General features: G+C 47.5%; 1 protein-coding gene and 1 long non-coding RNA gene across 3 annotated transcripts in view; both read right to left on the reverse strand.

Annotated features, from left to right (window-relative positions):
* Nucleotides 1–3817: 3817 nt before the first annotated feature.
* LOC308056653 lies at nucleotides 3818–9161 on the reverse strand. The gene is made up of 3 exons (XR_013924905.1): nucleotides 8903–9161; nucleotides 5355–5469; nucleotides 3818–4057 (listed from the first exon to the last, which is right to left on the reverse strand). It is a non-coding gene; the product is annotated as an uncharacterized lncRNA (long non-coding RNA).
* A 5134-nt stretch (nucleotides 9162–14295) lies between these two features.
* Nucleotides 14296–22536, reverse strand: part of RHOBTB3 (Rho related BTB domain containing 3) — a 33520-nt gene continuing 25279 nt past the window's right edge. For both annotated transcript variants that reach the window (XM_080372356.1, XM_080372357.1), the window contains exons 9-12: nucleotides 21276–21449; nucleotides 19928–20094; nucleotides 18998–19094; nucleotides 14296–16146 (exon numbers count right to left, since the gene is read on the reverse strand). In XM_080372356.1, the coding sequence (XP_080228482.1) occupies nucleotides 16031–16146; nucleotides 18998–19094; nucleotides 19928–20094; nucleotides 21276–21449 (554 nt within the window). In that variant the 3' untranslated portion in view covers nucleotides 14296–16030. The remainder of the gene's footprint in view (nucleotides 16147–18997; nucleotides 19095–19927; nucleotides 20095–21275; nucleotides 21450–22536) is intronic.

The raw sequence follows: 22536 nt of genomic DNA on the forward strand, positions 1-22536 counted from the left end.
CACCACCACCAGCCTGGAAAGGAGCTGTGCAACCTCCTCCTGCCATACAACTCCCCAGTGACGCAGTGACGCTGGCTGGGGTTGCTGGTCCCCCTTACCCTCATCAGGAGGGAAAGAGAGCAAGCACAGGCTTTCTCCCATGCTTGGAAAGGAATGGGAAAGCTAAAAGCTTACTTCATGGCACATTTAAAGTCCTATCCCTCTTGGCAGAACAGCAATCTTGTATTTCAGCAAGTCCAAGATATCTTCAGCTGACTTGCACAAATTTCTGCAGATTCCTGTTTTTACAGCATCTATTAGTCCTCTCCCAGGCAAAGAGAAGTACGTAAATACGAGAAGTTCAACGCAGACATTTGCTAGATTGCACGGCACACTGTTTTGTAGCTGTTCTCAAGCAGAACTCATTGCTTCCAGTGCATTTATGAAACTGAAATTGCCACTGGGTGAAGAGTATAAAACCTAATCACAAAGATTAAACGTATTACTCTCCAGAATAAATGATAGGTCAGGCTGCTGTTGGAATTTTCTTAGGTAGGTGCTTTGCATAACTTCTGTTGTTAGTGAAGCAGCAAAGAGCAGCTAATCTGTGTCCCCTCAGCTCCTGATAGTCCTTACTGCTCAGCAAGAACAAGGTGAGTTGAGCCTGAGCGATTACACAGGGCTGCTATGCCCAATGCCTTTGGAGAAGTAGCAGGGGGCCCTCGCTACTTTAGGTCCGTAAAAAAGCCTGGGAATTTAGCTCTGGGTGATGTAGGAGGGAGATGTGCATCACGCTGAAAGTAACTCCAGAAAAATCCGAATATTTGGAAGCTTGTGGCAGGAAAACTCCCTAGACCGGATGTGTACAGTGTGCAACTTCTAGAGCAATTACTTTCACCTGCAGCACTTAATTTAAAATAACCCAAATTCTCTCAGGCTTACCTTGCTGCATCACCCTTAGCTCCCTCGGCAGTGACTGGTGCTCCCGCAGCCGGGGCCAGCCAGGCTGCTGGGGAGGTTTGAGGGCAGGTCCAGGGGCTGTTCTCTGCAGGCTGGGCAGTGGGGCAGGGGCGCCCTTTGGTGATGGACAAAAGGGTGTTGGTGACAGGGCTGGACATGGACAGATGCCAAATGAAATGAGAAGCAAGGTGAAAAGGTGAGTGGGGTGTATTTACTGAGTGTTACCCTCTGCTGCTAGAAGAGAGGTTTGAAAGGAAACTGGGAATTGATGTGGCTCACCAGAAAAAAAGAGGCAGCATGGAGAGAAAATACAGAAGGAAAAATAGAGGAAGAATGCAAAAAGCCTCCAGCAGACTGAGAAAAAGGAAGGAATGGCATATAGTGTTTGGTGTCTATAAGGGCTGAAGGAGAGGGCAAAGAAGCAGAGCAGGGAATGAGAGGCAACAGAGACTCATGTGTCTCTGATCTGAAGTTTTAGTGGTAGGAAGGGCAATTTCAGGGAAGTTCAGCTAGAGGTAAAGAGATAGAAAATGCATTCTCTTCCTTTAGGTGGACAGGTTTTGATTTAGTGTTATGGAAAAAAACAGAACACATCCCAGAGTGCCTGCTGAGTGTAGTTATCGCACAGCATTTCTGTCCCTCAAATTAAGAAAAGCAAGAAGAGTCATTTTACTGATACTTCATCTCATCTTTTTATTCAATATTAAATTGCAAGGTGTGTACAGTGCTGAATTTGCCCAGAAACCATTGCTTCTGGTAGCTGCAGTTTGGTATTAGTGTCACAGAACACGATGCTCTGGGTGGTGAATCCTGAAGGGGAAATGGCAAAAAATCCCTCTGTAATCTTCATACAGCTTCCTTTGCCCTGCAACAAGATTAACCGTAATTAACTTTGTATAGTTTGTTTTAAAGTCAACATTAATTAGCCTGGCAAATGTGAAAGACTGGCTAGTTCCAAGAACAGTGTGTTTGAACATGCCCCTTCAATAGGGTGAACACAAGATTATCCACACTTCTATAGTTCATATCATGATAGTCTCCTTCCATGGGCTACATTCTCCACTTATATTTGTGATTTGAAGTGGTGTTTCAGCCCTGTGTGTTGACTGCAAACTCCTCAGTGTTTTAAGAATTTCTTTCAAAGTCACCATACAGCTTTCCTTCTCTACTTTCTTTCTTATATTAGTTTTGCCTAAAAATTAAAGCAAGAAGTTGTTAAATATGAGTATGTCCAAATGCCATCTAATCCAAGCACAAAACCCACATCACAAAATGAATTTCAAGACCTAGCAAATGTTATAATTAATTTTTCATCTTCCTGGAAAGAAGGTGAAGATCATGGCAAGTGCAGATCTATGTTTAGGTTAACCTGCCATGTTGGGGTACATTGCTGCGCATCTTTCTGACTAACAGTACAGCTTCTGGAAGTTGGCATCCCTCTTCTGTTCATCTCATTGACTGCTGTTTTCCCAGTGAGTTGATGGTTTGAGTAGCAGGTGAGGCTGGCAAATGTGTGCCTGTACACATGCACGCAAGTTTTGTTCATGTACACACACATTATATATATTGTATTATATATATTATATTATATATATATTCATGGCACTTTAAATGTGCCATGAAGTAAGCTTTTAGCTTTCCCATTCCTTTCCAAGCATGGGAGAAAGCCTGTGCTTGCTCTCTTTCCCTCCTGATGAGGGTAAGGGGGACCAGCAACCCCAGCCAGCGTCACTGCGTCACTGGGGAGTTGTATGGCAGGAGGAGGTTGCACAGCTCCTTTCCAGGCTGGTGGTGGTGGGGCAGCTGGTGCTGCTCACCCCAGCTGTACTGTGGGAGAGGGGGACCCTGCTCGAGGGTGGTTTTGTCAAAGATGGGGTGTCAAGGGGCTGTGCCGGCATGGTAACCCCAAAGCTGGGCTGGGCTCTTCCCCTTAGGCTTTGTCTGCCCAGCAAATCCTACATGTTAAATGGTTTAGTAAAAATCAAAGAAGTTTCAGGCTTTAAAAAAACAACAACCTGTGGAATCAGGTTGTAATTGAACTTAAAAAAAAAAGAACCACCAAAATAAAAAAAAAAAACCAACAACCAGAAAAACAGAAACCCAAGAAAGAAAGGGAAAGAATATTTTTCTGTTAAAAAAAATGGGGGGAAATAAAGTTTGAGAGAACTAGAAGTAAGAATAATACTGTGTGTGTGTGTGTGGGTGTGTGTGGTAGTGGTTATCCTTGGGTTTTTTTGCTTTCTCATCCAGTTGACACAGTCTTTAAACGTTTTTAGTGTTATTTTACTGTCAAGTATTTAGAGCAGCTCTTCACCCCGTTTGCCTTGGGAGCAGCTGTGCTGTGCCTTTCCCGTAAATCCATTTCCTGACACAGCACTATTTACTTCAGGCCTGAACCCTGCCTGTGCTGCCTCGGAGGGGTTCTGCAGCCAGCAACCTCTTCAGCTGGCTGCTTGGCTCCAGCATTTTCTGTCCCCAACAGCTCTTCCCTCAGCGTGATTACAGGGGAAAATGAAAAACCTGTATTGTTTCCTGGCAGCAGCTGCCTTGTAATGAAATCTTTACTGAAAAAGTGCTGCCAGGGCAAAGCATCATGACCTGGCCATGAGACATCAGCCAAAAGCTTGTGGGTCATGAGAGCAGCGGACGCGTGCACGGGCTGCGGGAGCTGCACTGCGGCAGACTGGCGTTACAGCAGTCTGTGCGTGCCACAGACTCAGACCATCGGAATGACGTTAGTTACAGGACATGGAAAACATCAAGAACTTTCAGATGGTCACTTGGGAGAGACAGTGAGGAAAAAGACCATGGGGAGAAAAGAGACATTCAGGATGAGTGCATGAATGGGGCTGTACGAAAAAGAAACACAACAGTGAGCGCAGTCGCTTAGAGCAAGCCTATTTTATTGGGCTGAATCGGATCATGTTCTCGACTATGTTCCAGAGCTACAGAAAGGTTGAAGGGATTTTAACGTGCTGAAGCACTGACTGATGAAAGGAAATGGAGCTGCGTTCACCAGAGAGGTGCATTTGGTCCCGCAGAAGGAAGTTGGCAAGAATTTGCAGCGAGAGGCGTGCGTGTTGACATGAGGAGGCCACAGCTCGTGGCTCTCTTTCTCCTGGAAGCAAGAACAGCAGACGTGAAGAGTAGAGAGACCAGTGCTCATAGGAACTATTCAATTAATACCATACCATTCCAGAAGAGGCTTGGGAGACCTTTTAAATGGTGCTTTACCATCGGTATCCATACTTCTATGTTCCACCTGCATGCAGATAGCCATGTGTGCCTGTACACATGCACGCAGGTTTTGTTCATGTACACACACACTACATATATTACACACCCTGTAAGTCCAGCCATCTTTGCTAACATCGTCTTACCAAACTGGTAAGTTTGATGCAGTGTGGAAAACATATTGAGGCACCTGAGTGCTTGTGTGTTTGACTCGAGCTGCTCTCTCAGTTCCAAGTTCCTTACTGCGTAGCACCCACAGCGGTTCCCTCTGCGTGCTCACAGCCACGAACACACCCGTGTCTGTGTGTACGCTTAGCTGCACCTGAGCTTCTGAGGAAGTGGAATATAAGCTTACAGCAATATTCTCCGTGCTACAGTGGGCTGCTGAAGGCACATTTGGTGAGTGAAAGCAAGGGACCCCAGTGTGTATCTGTCTCTCTCTGCGTGCTGTAGAGGAGCAGCCGGGAATTCTCTTCTTGCACAGGGAGTAACGCAGCCTGCGCATTTACAGGTACTTGGCTGTCACCCTGAGCACGAGCCGTTTCCTTTGCCGTGTTCCTAAAAGCTCACTGGCAGCCCACTCCCACCCGTGCCCCGCACAAGCACAGCGATGGCACGCATCACAAACAGCTGAGTGTCCCTAAACCACTGGCTGTATTAGGACCCACCGTCCACCTCCTTTCTGCAGGGCTCACTATGGTGGTGCCACGATGTGCCCGAGGCTTGTTGCCCTTCTTCTGCCAGGCAAGAGGGCAGACCTCTGCTTTGGGCCTGGCAAGCTCAATCCTGGGGCTTTCTGGTACAGGGCGAGGAGAGATTTCAGATTAAACTCTTAGGGGTCCTCATGCTGCGCAATGCCTGTCAAACACGTGAAAGGAGCAGACCTGTGACGAGACACCGGCACTTCTGGATATCGTGTGGTGCAGATGGTGCGAGGACTCCTCCCCTCACCGGCAGGAGCTCACAGAGCCAAGGTCACGTGTGTCTGTCTGGGCTCGCTTGAGCCATTAGTCAACGGCCGGAATGGCTTCACAATGAATTTTTTCATGACAAGTTTGCAAATTACTCCTAATGGCACACAACACCCCTCCGTCGAGTCATGCTTCACTCTTAGAAATACTCCAGGTTCTCTATAGGAGTGAAAAATCATTGCTGCTGGCCAGAGACCTCCCCGGACTTACCCTCCAGCTACATCAGGATGCCCATCTGCTGCAGCGCGGTGGGGAGCTGGCACTCCATGTTCTGCAGGTCACTCAGCCCTCCGAGGCAGTGTCTCCCGAGGAACACGTGAGGGCCCTGGCAGAGAACAAGCCGCGGGCTGATCAGCGGGGCTGGGGCGCTGGAGGCAAAGGGGGGGCAGGGGGCTTGTGCGGCGAGCAGGCTTTGCACCGGGGGGACCGCGACTTGCACGCTCCTCTTCTCACCCCCAGCGCCCCGTCTGCCTGAAGATCTGCTGCTAGGAAGGCAGGGTGGGGGGACACGTGCACCTGAGAGAGCTGCAGGAGGAAAAATCCTCGCTCCAGGAGAGCGCAGGGTGTACTCCAAACACACAATCCCAGAGCAGCGAGCGAGCAGCCCTGAGCGCCGAGACCTGCGGCGGGTACTGGCCGTGCCTGTGCCCACGGCAGGTTCTGCAAGTGCCGAGGAGTCCCACCGTCCTCCAGAGCATCCCCCAGGCACGTGGGGCTGCTGGTGGGATGTGCTGCCGGGTGGGATGCGCTGCCGGGTGGGATGGTGCTGCCGGGTGGGATGCGCTGCTGGGTGGGACGCGCTGCTGGGTGGGATGTGCTGCTGGGTGGGATGCGCTGCCGGGTGGGATGTGCTGCTGGGTGGGATGCGCTGCTGGGTGGGACGCGCTGCTGGGTGGGATGCGCTGCTGGGTGGGACGCGCTGCTGGGTGGGATGTGCTGCTGGGTGGGATGTGCTGCTGGGTGGGATGCGCTGCTGGGTGGGACGCGCTGCTGGGTGGGATGCTTTGCTGGGTGGGACGTGCTGCTGGGTGGGATGCGCTGCTGGGTGGGATGCGCTGCTGGGTGGGATGCGCTGCTGGGTGGGATGCTTTGCTGGGTGGGACGTGCTGCTGGGTGGGATGCGCTGCTGGGTGGGATGCGCTGCTGGGTGGGACGCGCTGCTGGGTGGGATGTGCTGCTGGGTGGGATGCGCTGCTGGGTGGGATGTGCTGCTGGGTGGGATGTGCTGCTGGGTGGGATGCGCTGCTGGGTGGGACGCGCTGCTGGGTGGGATGCTTTGCTGGGTGGGACGTGCTGCTGGGTGGGATGCACTGCTGGGTGGGATGCGCTGCTGGGTGGGATGTGCTGCTGGGTGGGATGTGCTGCTGGGTGGGATGCACTACTGAGTGGGATGTGCTGCTGGGTAGATTTGCTGCTGGCTGTCTGATGTCCACCATTGCTGTCAAAGTCAGTGGGCACAGCACATGTGCCTTTCCAGCACAAGCTTTTCTCCACGTAGCCCCTTCTCTGGCCTTCTGTCTCCCTCCTGCTCCACAGCCCTGACTGACCTGTGTTTTCCTGCCTACGATGGTCCCTTTTCCTGCCCATCTCACATCATCGCCTGGGTGCAAGATAAGCGGCAATCAGTGCTGAGAGCCATTTAAAAAACGCCAAAACACAGGAGAAAACCCCTCTCCCAAAGACCAGGAGCAACTTCTGACCCTCAGCATCTGAGGCTTCCTCAAGGCAGGCCTGTGCCACTCTCCGCAGGGGGAAGTGAGAATCACTGTCGAGCTGGGAACAAGCAGCCCAAGCTAAACCCAGGGAAGATAAAATGAATGCAGCAGAGGCAGAAGTGAAATTACTGAGATGGTTTCAGCTCGAGGAGTTAAGGCTGAGGCCGTGGGAAGAACAGGCCTAAAACACTAAGGGGAAAAGCGAGCAGCGTGAAGACGGCAGCTGGGCCAGCCCTCTGCCCTGCTCCTGCGCAGCCACGGTCAGGTCGGGCTTTGGGAGCACGGCAGCCAGACCTGAGTAGGGACCCCTGCCCCAGGAGCTGCCCACTGCCCTCCCTGGAGCCCTGCGAGCGCGCAGCAGTGCCCGTCAGGAGCTCCTGTCACTGGCACGACACGTACCCTGCCCGCGGGCGGGCTGGCGATGGCAGCCCAGGGCACACCAGCAGCACTTGCGTTACCCTCCCCCTCTCTCTGGTGGCACGTGGGGTGTGTGAGGAGCAGCCTGGGATGTGAATGGGATCACCGAGTTCAGGCTGGATGGGTGTCTAAGCAACCTGACCTTGCTCAGGTGCCCCTGCTCAGTGCAGGGGGTCAAGCTGGTCAGCCGCGGGAACCCAGACCATCTGGTGATCCTGTAGTCACCACGCCAGAAGCCGTCATGACCTTGCTCACCTCCCCTGCACCAGCCACAACTGGGCTGTGGGGCTGGGTGCAGCCCCCTTCAGAGGGCCTGGCCCATGGTGGACCAGCAAAGGCTCCTCGTTGCCTCCCCTCTGGCCGTGCAGCATCTGTTCTGGGCTGTCTCTTCGCAGCGGGGATGGATCCATCATGCCAGGTGCTGCCCTCCCCGTGTTCCCACACAGAGGGGAATAAGGTCCTCGCTGCCACCCTCGGAGGCTGAAATGGAGCCAGCAGGGTCAGACACCAGCCAGGCAAGTGCTTGGCGCTCAGAGCAAGGGCTTTAGAGAAGATGCATGCGGCAGCATCACTTTGCCACCACCTGCACGGGCCAAGCACAGGGACACCGTCTATCAGGGCCAGGCAGCAGCCCCCTGCTGTGCTGAAAGCAGAAGCAACTGCCTGGATTTTCCCTGGGCCGAGTCGAGCAACACATCTGAGCGTGCAGCCAGCACAGGAGAAATGCCCCCGAAACCCGGGTGGCAAGAAGAGCGGGTCCTCTGCGCCTGCCCTCCGCTTCCCTGCAGGGAACCTGCTGGAGCTGGACTTTGGTATCATGAAGGTAGAGCGGGGAGGGAAAACAAAAAGCACATTCCTTACCTGTAAGGAGGGCTGAAGGGTGAGCTGCCTGCCAAAGAAGTTACCTCCTGAAGGTCAGGCACAAAACCTCCCTCCCCAAGACAGACCAAATTATTTCATTAAGATTCAAAAGGAACAGCTGCTAGATTTTGTAAGTGTGGCACCTGCTTTACAGCTGGCTGCCAGGATGCAGTTTGAAATGCTTTTTCTGCCTCGTGCCAGAGGGCAAAGTCCAAATTCAGGCAACTCACAGCTCTGTGTTCATGGTCCTCTGCAAATCCATGCTGCCTCAGGCAGCGTCACAGCAAGATCTTTGAAGGACCCTCAGAGCAGACACCTGGCAACACGCAAGTACCCCTCTCCACCAGCCCTTCTTTCACCTCCAGGACCACAGGCAAGCCTTAGCATCGGGCTTCTCCCATGCTGCCATGCACTACAACCCCAGAGGGGCTGGGAGGAGATGTACCGTGTCCCGGGAAGTGCTGCAGCCCCAGGAGCAGCTGGCAGTGAGCCAAGCTCTGTTCCCCACGTCCCCACGATGGGAAGCAGCCTGCATGCCTCAGGGCGCAGCCAGGTCCCTGTGGTGGCTGCGGCCATGGGAAAAGCGGAGTCACCAAAACAAGGAGAGTTTTTACAAATGAGAAAGGGGTGTGCTTCTCCCAGAGACCTGGCACAGAAAGTAGCAGGGAAAGAGACCTCGCTTTGGCCGCTGCAGCGGCTGACCAGGTTATGGGGCAGCTGGGACAACGGATCGGCACATCCTGAAACACAACTGCGAGAACTTACGTTTCTTTGTCCCGTTATTTTCTGCAAGTAGTCCTGGACATCTGTCAACCCAGTGATATCGAACTCTTGCAGGCCTCCAGGAGCGATGTTGTACTTCTTCAACATCTCAATGGCATTTCTGCAGTAAGGGCAGCCTGCCTTGGTGAACAGAGTCACACTGTTATCCTTGAGTCTGCTGTTCACAAACCTATCCATGGCGTTGTTTCAAGACGAGCAGGAGTGCTGCCCCTCCCCAGTGAGGTCACAGGCACATGGGACAGCGGCAATCCCAGTCCAAGCCGTTTATGAGCTGCACAGTGCCTTCCTCCCTGGAAACTCCTCCCCAGGACGATGTAATCTCTTCACCCATCCCAGCTTTTTAAAGCAGCAATACTTCCACTTTCTGCCCGTTTTCACAGAAAATCCCAACTGCTGAACAGTAGAACAGCCGGAGGACACGCAGCTGTTGGGTGTTATTTCAATGCACACGCTGTGGTACAAGGGCTGCGGGAGCTGCTCGTGACCTGATGCTCTGGTTGAGGCTGAATTCCTGCCGCTGCCTCTCCCCCCTCACGCAGGTTTGGTTATGCCTGCTCTGCCGCTCACCTCACCTGCTGCAGGATGCTAAACCCGCTTGGGGAGGACAGCACAGACATCAGGAAACCTGCATCCATCCTTTCACCGTACAGTTTTCCCATCCGAGAAGTGAGGGGGAAAAAATACTGGTTTGTGTGTACGTATTGCTACCTGCAGACCTTCTGTAATGGGTGGGATTCCCTGCCTACAGGCTCCAAAAGTGCCTACAGGGCTTGTCAGCCCTGCTTCGGTTCCCAAACGGTCTGTGTTTTACCCCAGACATGAACAAGGAACTAAAAGCGTTCAAAGAACCAGTTCTGCTACTGAAAACAAGTCCAGACCTGTCACTTTATCAGACCTCTGCTGAAAATCTGTTTAGGGAAAACATTAATGGAATCAAGAAGATCCAACACACATATTGTATGAGGCAACGAAGTACAATTTTGTCAACGTGGCAGAGGGAAAAACCTTAAGACTGTGGTCCTTTATAGGTTTACAGCTGTACAAGACACAGATGGGTAGCCAGCCCTGCAGGGCTTGGTCACAGCACTGCTTGAGGACAGGGGTGGTAGAGCCCTGCGCAGCACATCGTGCACCGCTGGGCAGGTGCACTCTAATATTTGCTCAGCTTTTGCTAAACCGCTCAGCCCTGCTCCACATTCTTTTGAACTAATTTGGGTTAATGTACCCCAACAGAGAGTCTCGCGAGGAACACGTGAGGGCCCTGGCAGAGCTGATCAGCGGGGCTGGGGCGCTGGAGGCAAAGGGGGGGCAGGGGGCTTGTGCGGCGAGCAGGCTTTGCACCGGGGGGACCGCGACTTGCACGCTCCTCTTCTCACCCCCAGCGCCCCGTCTGCCTGAAGATCTGCTGCTAGGAAGGCAGGGTGGGGGGACACGTGCACCTGAGAGAGCTGCAGGAGGAAAAATCCTCGCTCCAGGAGAGCGCAGGGTGTGCTCCAAACACACAATCCCAGAGCAGCGAGCGAGCAGCCCCGAGCGCCGAGACCTGCGGCGGGTACTGGCTGTGCCTGTGCCCACGGCAGGTTCTGCAAGTGCCGAGGAGTCCCACCGTCCTCCAGAGCACCCCCCAGGCACGTGGGGCTGCTGGTGGGATGTGCTGCCGGGTGGGATACGCTGCCGGGTGGGATGTGCTGCTGGGTGGGATGTGCTGCTGGGTGGGATGTGCTGCTGGGTGGGATGTGCTGATGGGTGGGATATGCTGCTGGCTGGGATGTGCTGCTGGGTGGGATGCTTTGCTGGGTGGGATGTGCTGCTGGGTGGGATGTGCTGATGGGTGGGATGCTTTGCTGGGTGGGACGTGCTGCTGGGTGGGATGCGCTGCTGGGCGGGATGCTTTGCTGGGTGGATATGCTACCGAGTGGGATGTGCTGCTGGGTGGGATGTGCTGCTGGGTGGGATGTGCTGCTGGGTGGGATGCGCTGCTGGGTGGGATGTGCTGCTGGGTGGGATGTGCTGCTGGGTGGGATGTGCTGCTGGGTGGGATGCGCTGCTGGGTGGGATGTGCTGATGGGTGGGATATGCTGCTGGCTGGGATGTGCTGCTGGGTGGGATGCTTTGCTGGGTGGGATGTGCTGCTGGGTGGGATGTGCTGATGGGTGGGATGCTTTGCTGGGTGGGACGTGCTGCTGGGTGGGATGCGCTGCTGGGCGGGATGCTTTGCTGGGTGGATATGCTACCGAGTGGGATGTGCTGCTGGGTGGGATGTGCTGCTGGGTGGGATGTGCTGCTGGGTGGGATGCGCTGCTGGGTGGGATGTGCTGCTGGGTGGGATGCTTTGCTGGGTGGATATGCCACCGAGTGGGATGTGCTGCTGGGTGGGATGTGCTGCCGGCCACCTGGTAGCCACCGCTGTTGTCAGAGTCCCTTGGCACAGGACATGCACATTTCTGGCCAAGCCCTTCTCCATGTAGCCCTTTCTCTGGCCTTTTGACCTCCTCCTGCCCCACAGCCCTGACCAATGGGTGTTTTCCTGCTAGGAAGCTTCCTTTCCACATGTCTAGCCCTTTCTTTCACTTCCCCCATTGGGCATTGACTGAATTCCTCTCTCTGCAATGGCAGGTTCAGACCCTGCAACAGTACAGCAAATGGTGCCAGAAGGGGAAAAGTGCAGACGGAAATTTAAAAATAAAACCCAAAAGTAAACAGTCATGCCCTCTTCCATCCCTCCAGTGCTGGGAATTGCCTTCTCCTCTCCCTAACTGACCTCTCTCGCTGGCAAACCTCACGCCGCTCCTCTTCAGCCTAGACATGGGCTTCCACTTTCCCTTCCCACTAATCCAACCAGTTCCCTCCTGCTGGGAAACGCGGTTTTGCTTTCCCTGTGCTGCTGCACTGACAAAGCTGGCCGCCCCCTCCCTCCCTCCCAAATCCCCCCACTGCCGGGCAAACCCTTGTGCTGCCGGGATGCTGCTTGCAGTTCTCAGCACCTCTGCCTGGTCCCACGGACGCTCAGCTGTGGGGCTCTGCAGCTCCCCGAGCCCCGCAGGGACGGCCCCAGCCCCCCGCAGCACCTGGCAGAGCTCAGAGGTGGCACGGCGGGTCGGGGCTGGGGAAGGCGTCACTGGGTGACCAACGCTTCCCAGAGGGCTGCAGCCGCAGGGGCCGTGGGAAGAATCGTACAAGGTGTTTATTGGCAGCTGGTGCGGAGAAAGGGTCTGGGGGTGCTCCGGCAGCTCCGGCTGAGCCTCAGGGGGCTTGGGCATGGGGTGCTCCCCCCAGCAGCTGGGCAGTGCGCCTGGTGGGCACCTGGGATGTGCAAGGAGCAACCTGGGATGTGAATGGGATCACCAAGATGACCTTTATAAAGCTCTCTTCCAACTAAAAATATGATTTTATAATTCTAATAAATCGCCAGAAATAATTTCAGCCTGATTCTCCAGTCCTCTAATGCCCATACGTAAATAATCACATGAGTGACTAGAGAAAATTTTTTATTTTGTAACAAAATTTTACATGTTCAATCACAAAAAGTTATAGATTTATTCAGGGTGTATTAAAGAAAAATACACAGGAGGTTCAGCACATGCCTAGTAAAATCACTTTTCTTCCTTCTAAGATTTTCCTTTAAAATCAAATACTCAAGACCTAAAGGATGATAGCAGATTTTTTTTAACTATGGTATGGAAAGCATTATTAGTCCAGAAAGCTTTCTTTATTAGTCTCTACATAATAGTTGGTTCTAGCTTGGGAGAAGCATACACATATATCAGTACAGACAGAATTATACAGTGCAATCCATTATTCATATAATTGTCTACTAAAAGTGGATTTTGAGAGTTAGCTCTAATGAAGCACTTGGGAGTCAAAACCCCACTTAAACCAAGGTCTGAAACTGAAATCCCAAAAGGCACTGACCTGACTAAGGGCACTCAAATTCACCACCAGCTTCCTTCTTTGATCTCAATGCTGCTGATGCCTTGGGAGATCAGGAGATGCTGGGACCAGTGTAAGCCTTCCTCCTCAGACATTTTACTTTTCTCAAAATCTCTTGCTTAAATAACTTTTTTTTCTCCAGCTGGTTCTTGATTTCAACTTTATACCACAGTATAAAGTTCAGCAGTGGGTGGGGTGGGGTGGGGGTGGGTGGCATAGCATAGAAATTTTACTTTATACCACACAAAGATATTCATGAATACCAAACTCAGTACTGCCCAAATTCTTGACTATCCATGATGGATATGATCCCAAAGCCTCCACTAAAAAACATTACCAAAAGCAACCCACCAAGCATCGTGACCTACTTTCATTCATGTTTCTGAATGCTGAAGTATCATTTTTAAAAATAGCTTTAAGATAAAGACATTTCTACAGAAAATCATCATACAAAATAAAAATAAGAATTTATAATAAGGATTCTTCAAAGAATTTGAATTTATCAGATGGTCTTTGTCTGCAAGGACAGCACATCTGCACCTGATCCAGGCAGCACTATGGGGATACTCAGTGAAATGGAAAGATGCTTTAATGTCTGAATAGTAGTATGGATTAATCTGTGGACAAACAATCAATGTTTTTACACTGCCTGGCTTCTCGGTATAAAACCTGTGGTTACCACTAACTAAAATACGTAATAGCAAAATATTTCTCTTAGTTGGATACAAAGTGTTTCTATTTTCATTAAGCCTATTTTTAAATGCCTATAAAAGACCTGCAGAAAGTTAAAAATAGCATTTTGTTATTGGTTATCTATACTTTAATTATTGGCAACAGACTAAATTCTAGCAAAAAAACTGAGAAAGCTTTCAAAGTTTTAAAATTTCAGGACTACATGCAATGCCGACAAACATTCACACAAGTTTGTAATTCATACTTTTGATAACTGAGCTGGCTGCTGGTAGAAGCACATGCTGCGACCGAGGATGCTGTCAGATGTCCAGGCAAGCTGTACTTCAGCTGTATGCTCATTTTTGTTCATGACTTTATGCCTCAAAAAACTGTAAGATTTATTTGTATCTAACCAGTTAACTTATAGTTAAAATTTTTAATTTCTACTATAAAGACAGGAAATTACTTTTTTTCACCTTTAATTTCCATACACATTACTTTCCTATTCATTTTTTTCTTTAACATTTTCAGTTTTCTTTAGTGATCTTGAAAAAGCAACATAATATTCTATATGTCAGACTCCTTATATACGAGATGCAGGTAAGTATATCTCATCTTTTAATGAACTTTCGGATCTTCAGGTGAAAAGTAAAAAAAAAAAAAAAGAATCATCATTCTCACATAAAACAAACCTTCAAAATTTTGAGCCTGCAGCAGCCAGCTGAGTCATACGCTGGTTTGGTTGCTGTGGTTTTTTGGTTGTTTTGTGTGTGTGTGTGTGTGTGTGTGTGTGTCCCTGTCCAAAAACAGGAAAGGAAATACACTCTCAACCTCTGCAAAATACCACCAGAAAAAAAAATAAAAATCCCTCTGACTCTAGTATTGAATTTGAAAATAGCAATTTGCCTATAAAGCTGTACTGAAATATAAAAGCCATTATTCTAAGCAAAAAACTATTCTGCTCCAGCAATTTGCTGTTCCACCTTGATCTCACAGCTGCAGTTTCCAGGTACATTTGAGATGGTCTGCTGTGGAGACTGGGGAAACACTACATTTTTTTCACTGTCTTTTCTTTGTCCTTTTAGGCTCAGACTACGTACAATAATTAAAGGCAGGTGGCAAAGCACAATCGAAAGTACAAGAATGATAATGAAGCATTTAGTTCCTTGACAAGATACCACTTGCAGAAAAGTACCTGTGCTCAGACAGATATCCTTACGTAAAGGTTGGGTTCATTTTGTCATTAATGTTACTACATACATGTAAATTCATAAATCAAGATGAGTGATTTAGGTCAAGAAAATTCTCAATAGCATCTGCAAGGGTCATCCTAGTCATAGTATTTGGGATTTCTCTGTTATATCTGGGAAATAACCCACACAGCCAGGAGAGATGATCAGGTTTGTCTCACATGGTGTAGGTTATGAGCACATGATGATAACTGAGTTTAAACCGAGTCCCCACCGGGGAGGGTCGAGCTCAGAGGCCTGCCACAAAACCTGCCATTTGTCATATGGCTGGCTCAAGGGTCACCCCCACACACAACCAGCACATCTAACATGTCAGCTACCAGTGGAGACCCAGGATTACAAAACCCACTTTTCACAGAAAAGTCACTAGTGCCAGCCACCTTTCTCCCACAAAACTGATGAAAAGCTGTCAGCCCTCTTCCCTTTCCTTCCAGCCCCTAGTAGTACCATATGGATATGCTTCCAGTGGGCTTAGCTCTCCCTGACATTTTTTCTCATGGGGAAAAATTCAATATGATCACACTAGCAAAGGTGTTCTACAGATTATTAAAACAGACTTTCATCTCCTATATATACTGGGAGGAAAAATTATTTCAATTTTTAAATATTTGGTAGGCACTAGAGAATACAGTGATGCACAGGCATTCCTCTGGAATTAGAGTATCTACTCATATGACTCTAAGAGTCTCAATAAAAGGAACTACAGACCCACCTTAAAGTGGAAAATGAATAGTAACTAAAATCCTTAGTAAGCCTACCCTTTATTTTGCAAACCAACAGATGCTGCAGTGAACGTCTGCATTCTAAACTATTTAAAGAACTTACAGGTTGGCTTCTCAGCTTCCCTGTACTGCCACTGTGCTCCTATTGTACACAGATCTACAAAAAAAATCTGTTTTCAACAGATGCCGTTTTAACAGCCAAAAATAACCGTGAAAAGCAATAAAATAACCAATAAAGAAATCAGAAGCAGGAACAGATGACAGTCATGACACTGTCCTGTACTACATTTAATCCCCATCAGTGTGAAGTCCTTGTGCTTGAAATAAATCTTCATTATATATTTCTCAATGCTTTAAGGAAAAAAGCAGAGTCATTTATTATTAAAGCAAGGAACATGACTAAGTGCACTACAGTATGGCATACAGTGTTCCAGAGATCAGTGTCTGTTTTTGCTCTTGACATGATTTTTATACTCTGTGTAATTCCCAGTCTGAGACTTCGCAGTCGAGATGCGCTTTGTGTATGTCCAGTCTTCTCACATTACTGTGCAATGGCATTTCTGAGAGTGGACATAGTTCCTATAATCAGCAAGCTGCTTCAGGTACAAATTGGAAGGCCATCTGTGCATCTCTACAAAATTGCGTTCCTCCACTAAAAAAAGCAGCAAAGGAATTAGATGTAATATCCAAACATAGAGCACAAGTGCACAGCTTGCAAAACCTCTTTTAGGATAGGTTAAGAAACATTAAAGATATAAACACAACTAGTAAAATGAAGACAAGTACTGTCCGTTTTGCCTAGATCTTATTACAACACAGACATAAATTACCACGACGCTCCCAGGCTATTACATTAGCAGTAAGTTACATAATAAAATAAATAGTCACTAAAGAGAACAGAGAGATTACCTAAAGATGAATATTCTTTATCCTTAGAAGATAACCAGATGTGGTAATCAGCCATGAGGATTTTTCTATGCTGCAACACTATGAAGGAGGGTATCTCTATCCCTATGCCAATAGTTTGTTCAAGATCATTATAAAAAGCAAGGTAAGGAAAGCAACTAAGAAATCAGCAAGATTTTATCTTTTATTGTATTTGGGTTTTGTCACTGCCAAAATCACGTAACAGGGGTTTTCTGCCGTATTATTCAGATGAATTCCCACTGCCTTTGCAGAAATATGCATTTTCAATCCCCTCCCCCAGATTTTCCCAGGGCAGCCTGCAGCAGTGATTGCCCTTTAGGGCTCATCCAAGCCAGAGACCAATGCACAGCAGAGAGACCGGCAGCGTGGGGACAGCTGAGGTCAGGGCGATTGCATTAATGGTGGGCAGCAGGCAGTGCCTTTCTCCTTGCCCTGTGCAAAACACAGGGCTGCTTCTGAAGATTTCAGCTGTTGGAAAGCCTAGGCTGCCTCTGCTTCCCACTGCATGGTTCTCCCTGAGCCTGGAGGTGATGCTGTGACATGGTGTCCTGAGTAAATAGTTTCAACTACAGGTAACTGCTGCTGTCTGGGAAGTGTCATCCCATCCGCACGTGCCCAGAATGCCTGCACCCCATCCGCCCGTAATTACTTATGCACTCCTGTTTCTTTCCTCCAGCTGTCTCTGTGCAAGTTTGATGCAGCAGAGCACGTCAACCCCTCTGTGAACCTTGTGGGAGGGACTCAGAGGAAGGAGAAAAGCAAAGGACAGGCTGCTGTGCGTGTGGACACCAAATCTCAAAGGCTACCACTCCATTGGCATAGTACCCTTTTCCTCTGAGTCAACCCACATCTGCCTGGCTTCAAAACGTCCTGCCCGGTATCAGCCACCCACTGGAGACTTCAGAAATCTCATCCCACAGCCAACAACAGTATTGCTCTGCATCAGCCCTGGCTGCTCCACGAAAGGTGGAAGCATGCAGGAAAAGCCCAGGTGATGGCAGAGCAAACATTTGGTGTGGTGACACTGTACAGCTCATCCCTGAGGTACTCGGGCTCTGGCAGAGCACATGCTAACAGTGGCTGATGAGTGATGCTTATTAGAAGCATCACCTTCACCAGGTGATGCTTACCAGAAGCATCACTGCGTAAGTTTCACAACAGGCTCATACACAGCCTGATATCCATCAGGATAACTGCAACATGAGGACAGAAGCGCTATCACTGGTACGTTCCGCAGCAGAAAAGAAGATATTAATAAGCGATATTGGCAAATTGATATCCCACCAGCGAACTGGAAAATGGGTAAGTAAATGTGCCTAGATTGAGCCCTGCAGTGACCCTAAGTCAGAAGGGTCCCTGTGCTCTTCTGCATCACCCAACACAGAGGACAACCTGATTCCTTCAGGTTCAGGGTGGTTAAAACTGAAGCCCTGTAGTGAGGAAGACACCACGCCCTGTCACCTGAACCAGCAGGAAGGGAAGCCAAGCAAGCCCACTGTGGACCAAACCCACCAGTGGGTGACACCTGTCAGTACAGATATGCATAGCAGGTCTGGCTATACAACATGGACATTCAGAAGATGCACAGATGCGCCACTGGAAGACAAATTCCAGGTCCCAACAAAGCCGGGACGACCTAGCTCTCCTTCCTTTGTTCATAATGATTACAAAGTCTTCCACCATCACACATCCATACAGGCACCTTGCAAATGAGGAAAGCAGTCGTTTAATGTGCTTTGGACCAAACATCTCACTGATGAGAAAAATGCCCTTCTGGAATACACTGGCCCCATACCAATGATCTGAATACAAATACAGGTCAAAGAGATGCACCCACCAAGATCATATCACAGAACCACAGAATCACAGGATGGTTTGGGTTGGAAGGAACCTTAAAGAGCACCTAGTTCCCACCCCCCTGCCATGGGCAGGGACACCTTCCGCTAGCCCAGGTCGCTCCAAGCCCCATCCAGCCTGGCCTTGAGCACTGCTGGAGCAGAGGCACCTTCATCAGGGTGATGAAAAATCCTGTAGGCAATGAGCAAAACTTTTTAGGGTTACATATCAGGAAACCAAATACCAGTTCCCTGGAAGAACCTGGTTTTATTTATTTGAGTGGACATTAGTTACTTGATTTCATGAGACCTCCTGGAGATAACTGTAAGAATCCTATTTTCTTCAAAGAAAATCCCAACCCTTAACATGCAGGTATTGAAAGTGACTTATCACTTTGATTCAAATGTACGAACTACACAAAATTACGTACATAAGGTAGAGGGGTTGACATATGATGACCAGTCCCAGTTGATGCAGTTATCAGTGGGAACCTGGACATCAGTTCAGAAACCAAAAGACAGTGGGATGTGGTTGCTGGCTGTGCTGCTCTTCACGTGTCGCAGGGTCCCACGGCAGAGCGGTGAGCCATCCAGCTCCAACAGACTCCCAACTGGACCAGACTGCATCGCCTAAAAGTCCTAATCACCTTCTCATGTTGAAGTACTTTTGTCCCGTACATTGCTTCTGATCTAAGCAAAACTGGAAAACATCTCTTGTTTTAAAATTAATTGATAAATTACCTGAGAGATCTTGAAATTCAGGCTTCTGACTGAAGATGAGGTAGTTAGTGGCAATAAAATGAAGAAGCCAAGTTGAAAGGCAATCAGAATTGTGAAACTGCAAGAAGAAAGGAAACACAAGCAACACTTAATGCCACAATGTCTAAAACACAACCATGCTTCGCTTGTCAAAATATGTCAGATTTCCACTGTCAACACAACAGTTTAATAAATTAAGTTTTGACTGTAGGAGATAACAAAGGAAGAGTCATTGATGGAAATAAGCAAACAGATGGAGACCCAGTAACGAATGGTACAGCTCCCTCCCCCAGAGGTGTGACCTGACCCCTAACTCCTTTGTTCATGAATCTTGGAAATTTTTGTCTTCTGCACAGAAACAGAACTTCAGAAAAAGGAAGGCAGGGAGTGCATCATGTTGGTTTTGTGGTCTCCTCTTTCTCCACAAAATCCTGTTTGTTTAAGACAATATCCTGCCTGAGACTTGTAAAAATTCAGGTTTTATTCTTCTCTTCTGTTTTTCCAAATCAGCCTTTACTGTCTCTCTTTCTTTAGCCCCTACACTTCTCTTTTTATGCTTTTCATGCATTTCACTCAACATTCCATCAGGTTAGATCGCCTTTGCGACTTGCTTATCATGCAGGTCTCTTTCTGATTAAAAGAGGAAGTAATGTACCTTCACTTGCCCCAAACACATCTTTTCTGGTTGAAGCTGCAGTTAAGCTGAATTACTGCAATGTGTCTTCAACGAAGGAAATGGTATAGAATATGGTACAACTGCACATTCTGCAATAAAAGGCTGAAGGCCTTTTTTTGGCCAGCCTTGTTCCACCAGCTATCCAACAGATCTGGAGATCTTACAAATCTTAACAATTAAACAACCACCACTAACTAAAGTCAACACGTATATTCTTTGATATGCACAACACATACCTTAGCTTTTTTGAGCAAGCTGACAATACTGAGACTCGTGGATGCCAGTTCCCTGCTAGGCATGCTCTGAAGCTGTGTGATAATGTAAAGCTCACAGATGTGCTGGAGTCTCACCACTTGGTACATCTCTGCACAGATCAGGAGAGACATTGCTTGGAGAATGCTGGCTGAAAAGCAAGAAAACATAAGTTACATGTATTTTACCTTTTTGACAAGATGATCAAAGCCACTTTTCACCAAGTCTTCTTTTACACACCCAACAATGAGCACAAAATCAAACAGCTGTTGATCACCTTCTTTTATTTTTCATTATTATTAATATGTTTGCTGTATCACTCTCTTTTTCCAGATAAAGTATTTAATTAGCAGGAAAAGGGTAGTTAGTACTTTCTAGAAGGTAGATGTAATGAACTGTTGTCAACATCCTGTATCCTGAAGACGCTGAGTCAAGTGCTGCTGGTCTATTTAGAGTAAGTGATGATTAATAAGAGGATTTAGCTTTCTAACTTCTCCTTCAAAAAAGAACTTCTGTGATACATGTACAAGAAAATACAGTTAAAAGGCCAAAAACAAAACAGAGCAACTGTATGTTTAAAAAAACGTAGTACGGTGGTTGCATATTTAAACTGATGGACAAGGAAATATTAGATGGACTGAAAAGAGAAACATGCAGAAAATCTAGGAATAAGGTAGAATTATTTGAAAAGAAAACAAAAGCAAAAATGCATATCACTTAATTCATTTATTATATCAAGGAAAATTGCCTCTATGTAAATTGTATTTCATATTTAGTATGTAGGTTTTCTTCTCATTAAAAAAGACAAAGGTTAAGACACAAAGAACACTTTAGCTCAATTTTTCTTGACAAATGCTCTGATGTCCAGACTTTTTTCCTGGTTTTACATATAAATAAGATATCCTTGTGTATAAATATAATATCCTCACAATTTAACCTTGTTTATATGAAACTTAACAAAATATATGCCAAAAAAAATGACAATTTTGAAATAAAACCCAGAATTAAGATTAGAAAGGCATATTACTGTGATGTATAAAGATAACTCCAAATATTGTAAAGGACCAGAAATAAAATTTCATTTTTTTGAGTCTTGCTGTATAGGTATGAAAAAAAAATACAGCATTTTATTGGTGACATTTGTTCTGTATGCAGTTGATTTTAATTGAATAAGAGTGATTTTTTTTTATTGCACAATATGAACAAGTTCTCTTTCTTGAGACATTATACACTGCAAAATTGGCATTTTTCCAAAAATGAATTCTGCTGCACCACTGCAAAAAAAACAAGGAAGAGATATACATATATACATGTTTTTTAACATTTTCTTACCTGGGCAGCAGGAGTCAGTATAAAGATACTCCAGAAAGGAGAGGAAAGTGTCTTTGGAAACTCCATACACTGGAACAAGAACACTATTTGCTTCTAGATAATTACCATTAAACATAGCTGCCATTACCTCACAGCGAGCTACCAGAACTGCTCTGTGGGCTGGTACAGTTGCACCTGCAGAATGAGAGATAAAAATCTGTGATGATTGTATATAGACAGAAAGATCTTGATTTTAAAGCTCACATTTTCTTAGAAGGCCTTCACTTCACTTAAAGTGAACATTAAAGTGTTTAAAATTAACAATATCGTATAGAGGACTAATAACACACTCACTTTATACCTGTCCAGATGTTTGCATCTGCCTAGCAGCCAGCAGCAAATAGAAAAAAAACCCAAATTTATTATGACAGCCTGATCCCAATACCAGGTGCTGCAAATCGGGCAAACCTTTATCTGTCAGAAACAGGCTTTCAATGAGCAAAAAATCTGACACCACTGGTTACACCATTTACACTAACTGAACCTCTGGACATCACACAAACATGCAGTGCTGTGAATTATTAAGCAAGTGAGAAATCTGTGTTCATCAGTAATCCCATCGGTAATGAATGTGTGTTCTAGAAGTCAAATTTTCACATAACCACACAAAGCAGAGAAAGGCAAATTATCCCGGATGAAATGCCATTAAATCCATTAAGTACGAATTTAACCAGATTAAGTATTTTGCCCAAGTGAATTTCCTGATGGTTGTCTTACAAAAAAAAAAAAATGCCGACAAATTTTTCAAAAAAAATTCCCATTCTGTAATATTTACAAGTGAAGTTACTTTACTACAGCATTTGGAAGACCTACAAAGGTTAAGAGCCAGGGTGGTAGAGGTCTTATGGTCTCTTAACAAAAATGTTGGCAGCCTGAGCTGCCAGCCATGACACCCAGACAGCTGCAAAACCCAGCTGAACTCGACAGTCCTGCGGGCGAGAAAGTGCCAAACCAGTGCCGGGCAGGACAGCCACCAAAACCAGAATAAGAGGTTACAGTCAGGTGCAAATGTTTTAATGAAAAGTATAATAAACAGATCAACAACACATGCCAGATAAATACACTGGAAATACCTACACAGAAGTCACTGCGATCCTGAACTGTTAATTTCCTCCTTAACCACAAGCCCTGCCACCTAGCTAATTCCTTGAAGGCGTCTGGCACTCTTTCATTTTTGTTCTATTTCTATGCACCTGTGCTTCCACTTGCAAAATGACAAAGC

Source organism: Falco punctatus (genome assembly GCF_963210335.1).
Source record: "Falco punctatus genome assembly, chromosome: Z".
Taxonomy (NCBI): domain Eukaryota; kingdom Metazoa; phylum Chordata; class Aves; order Falconiformes; family Falconidae; genus Falco; species Falco punctatus.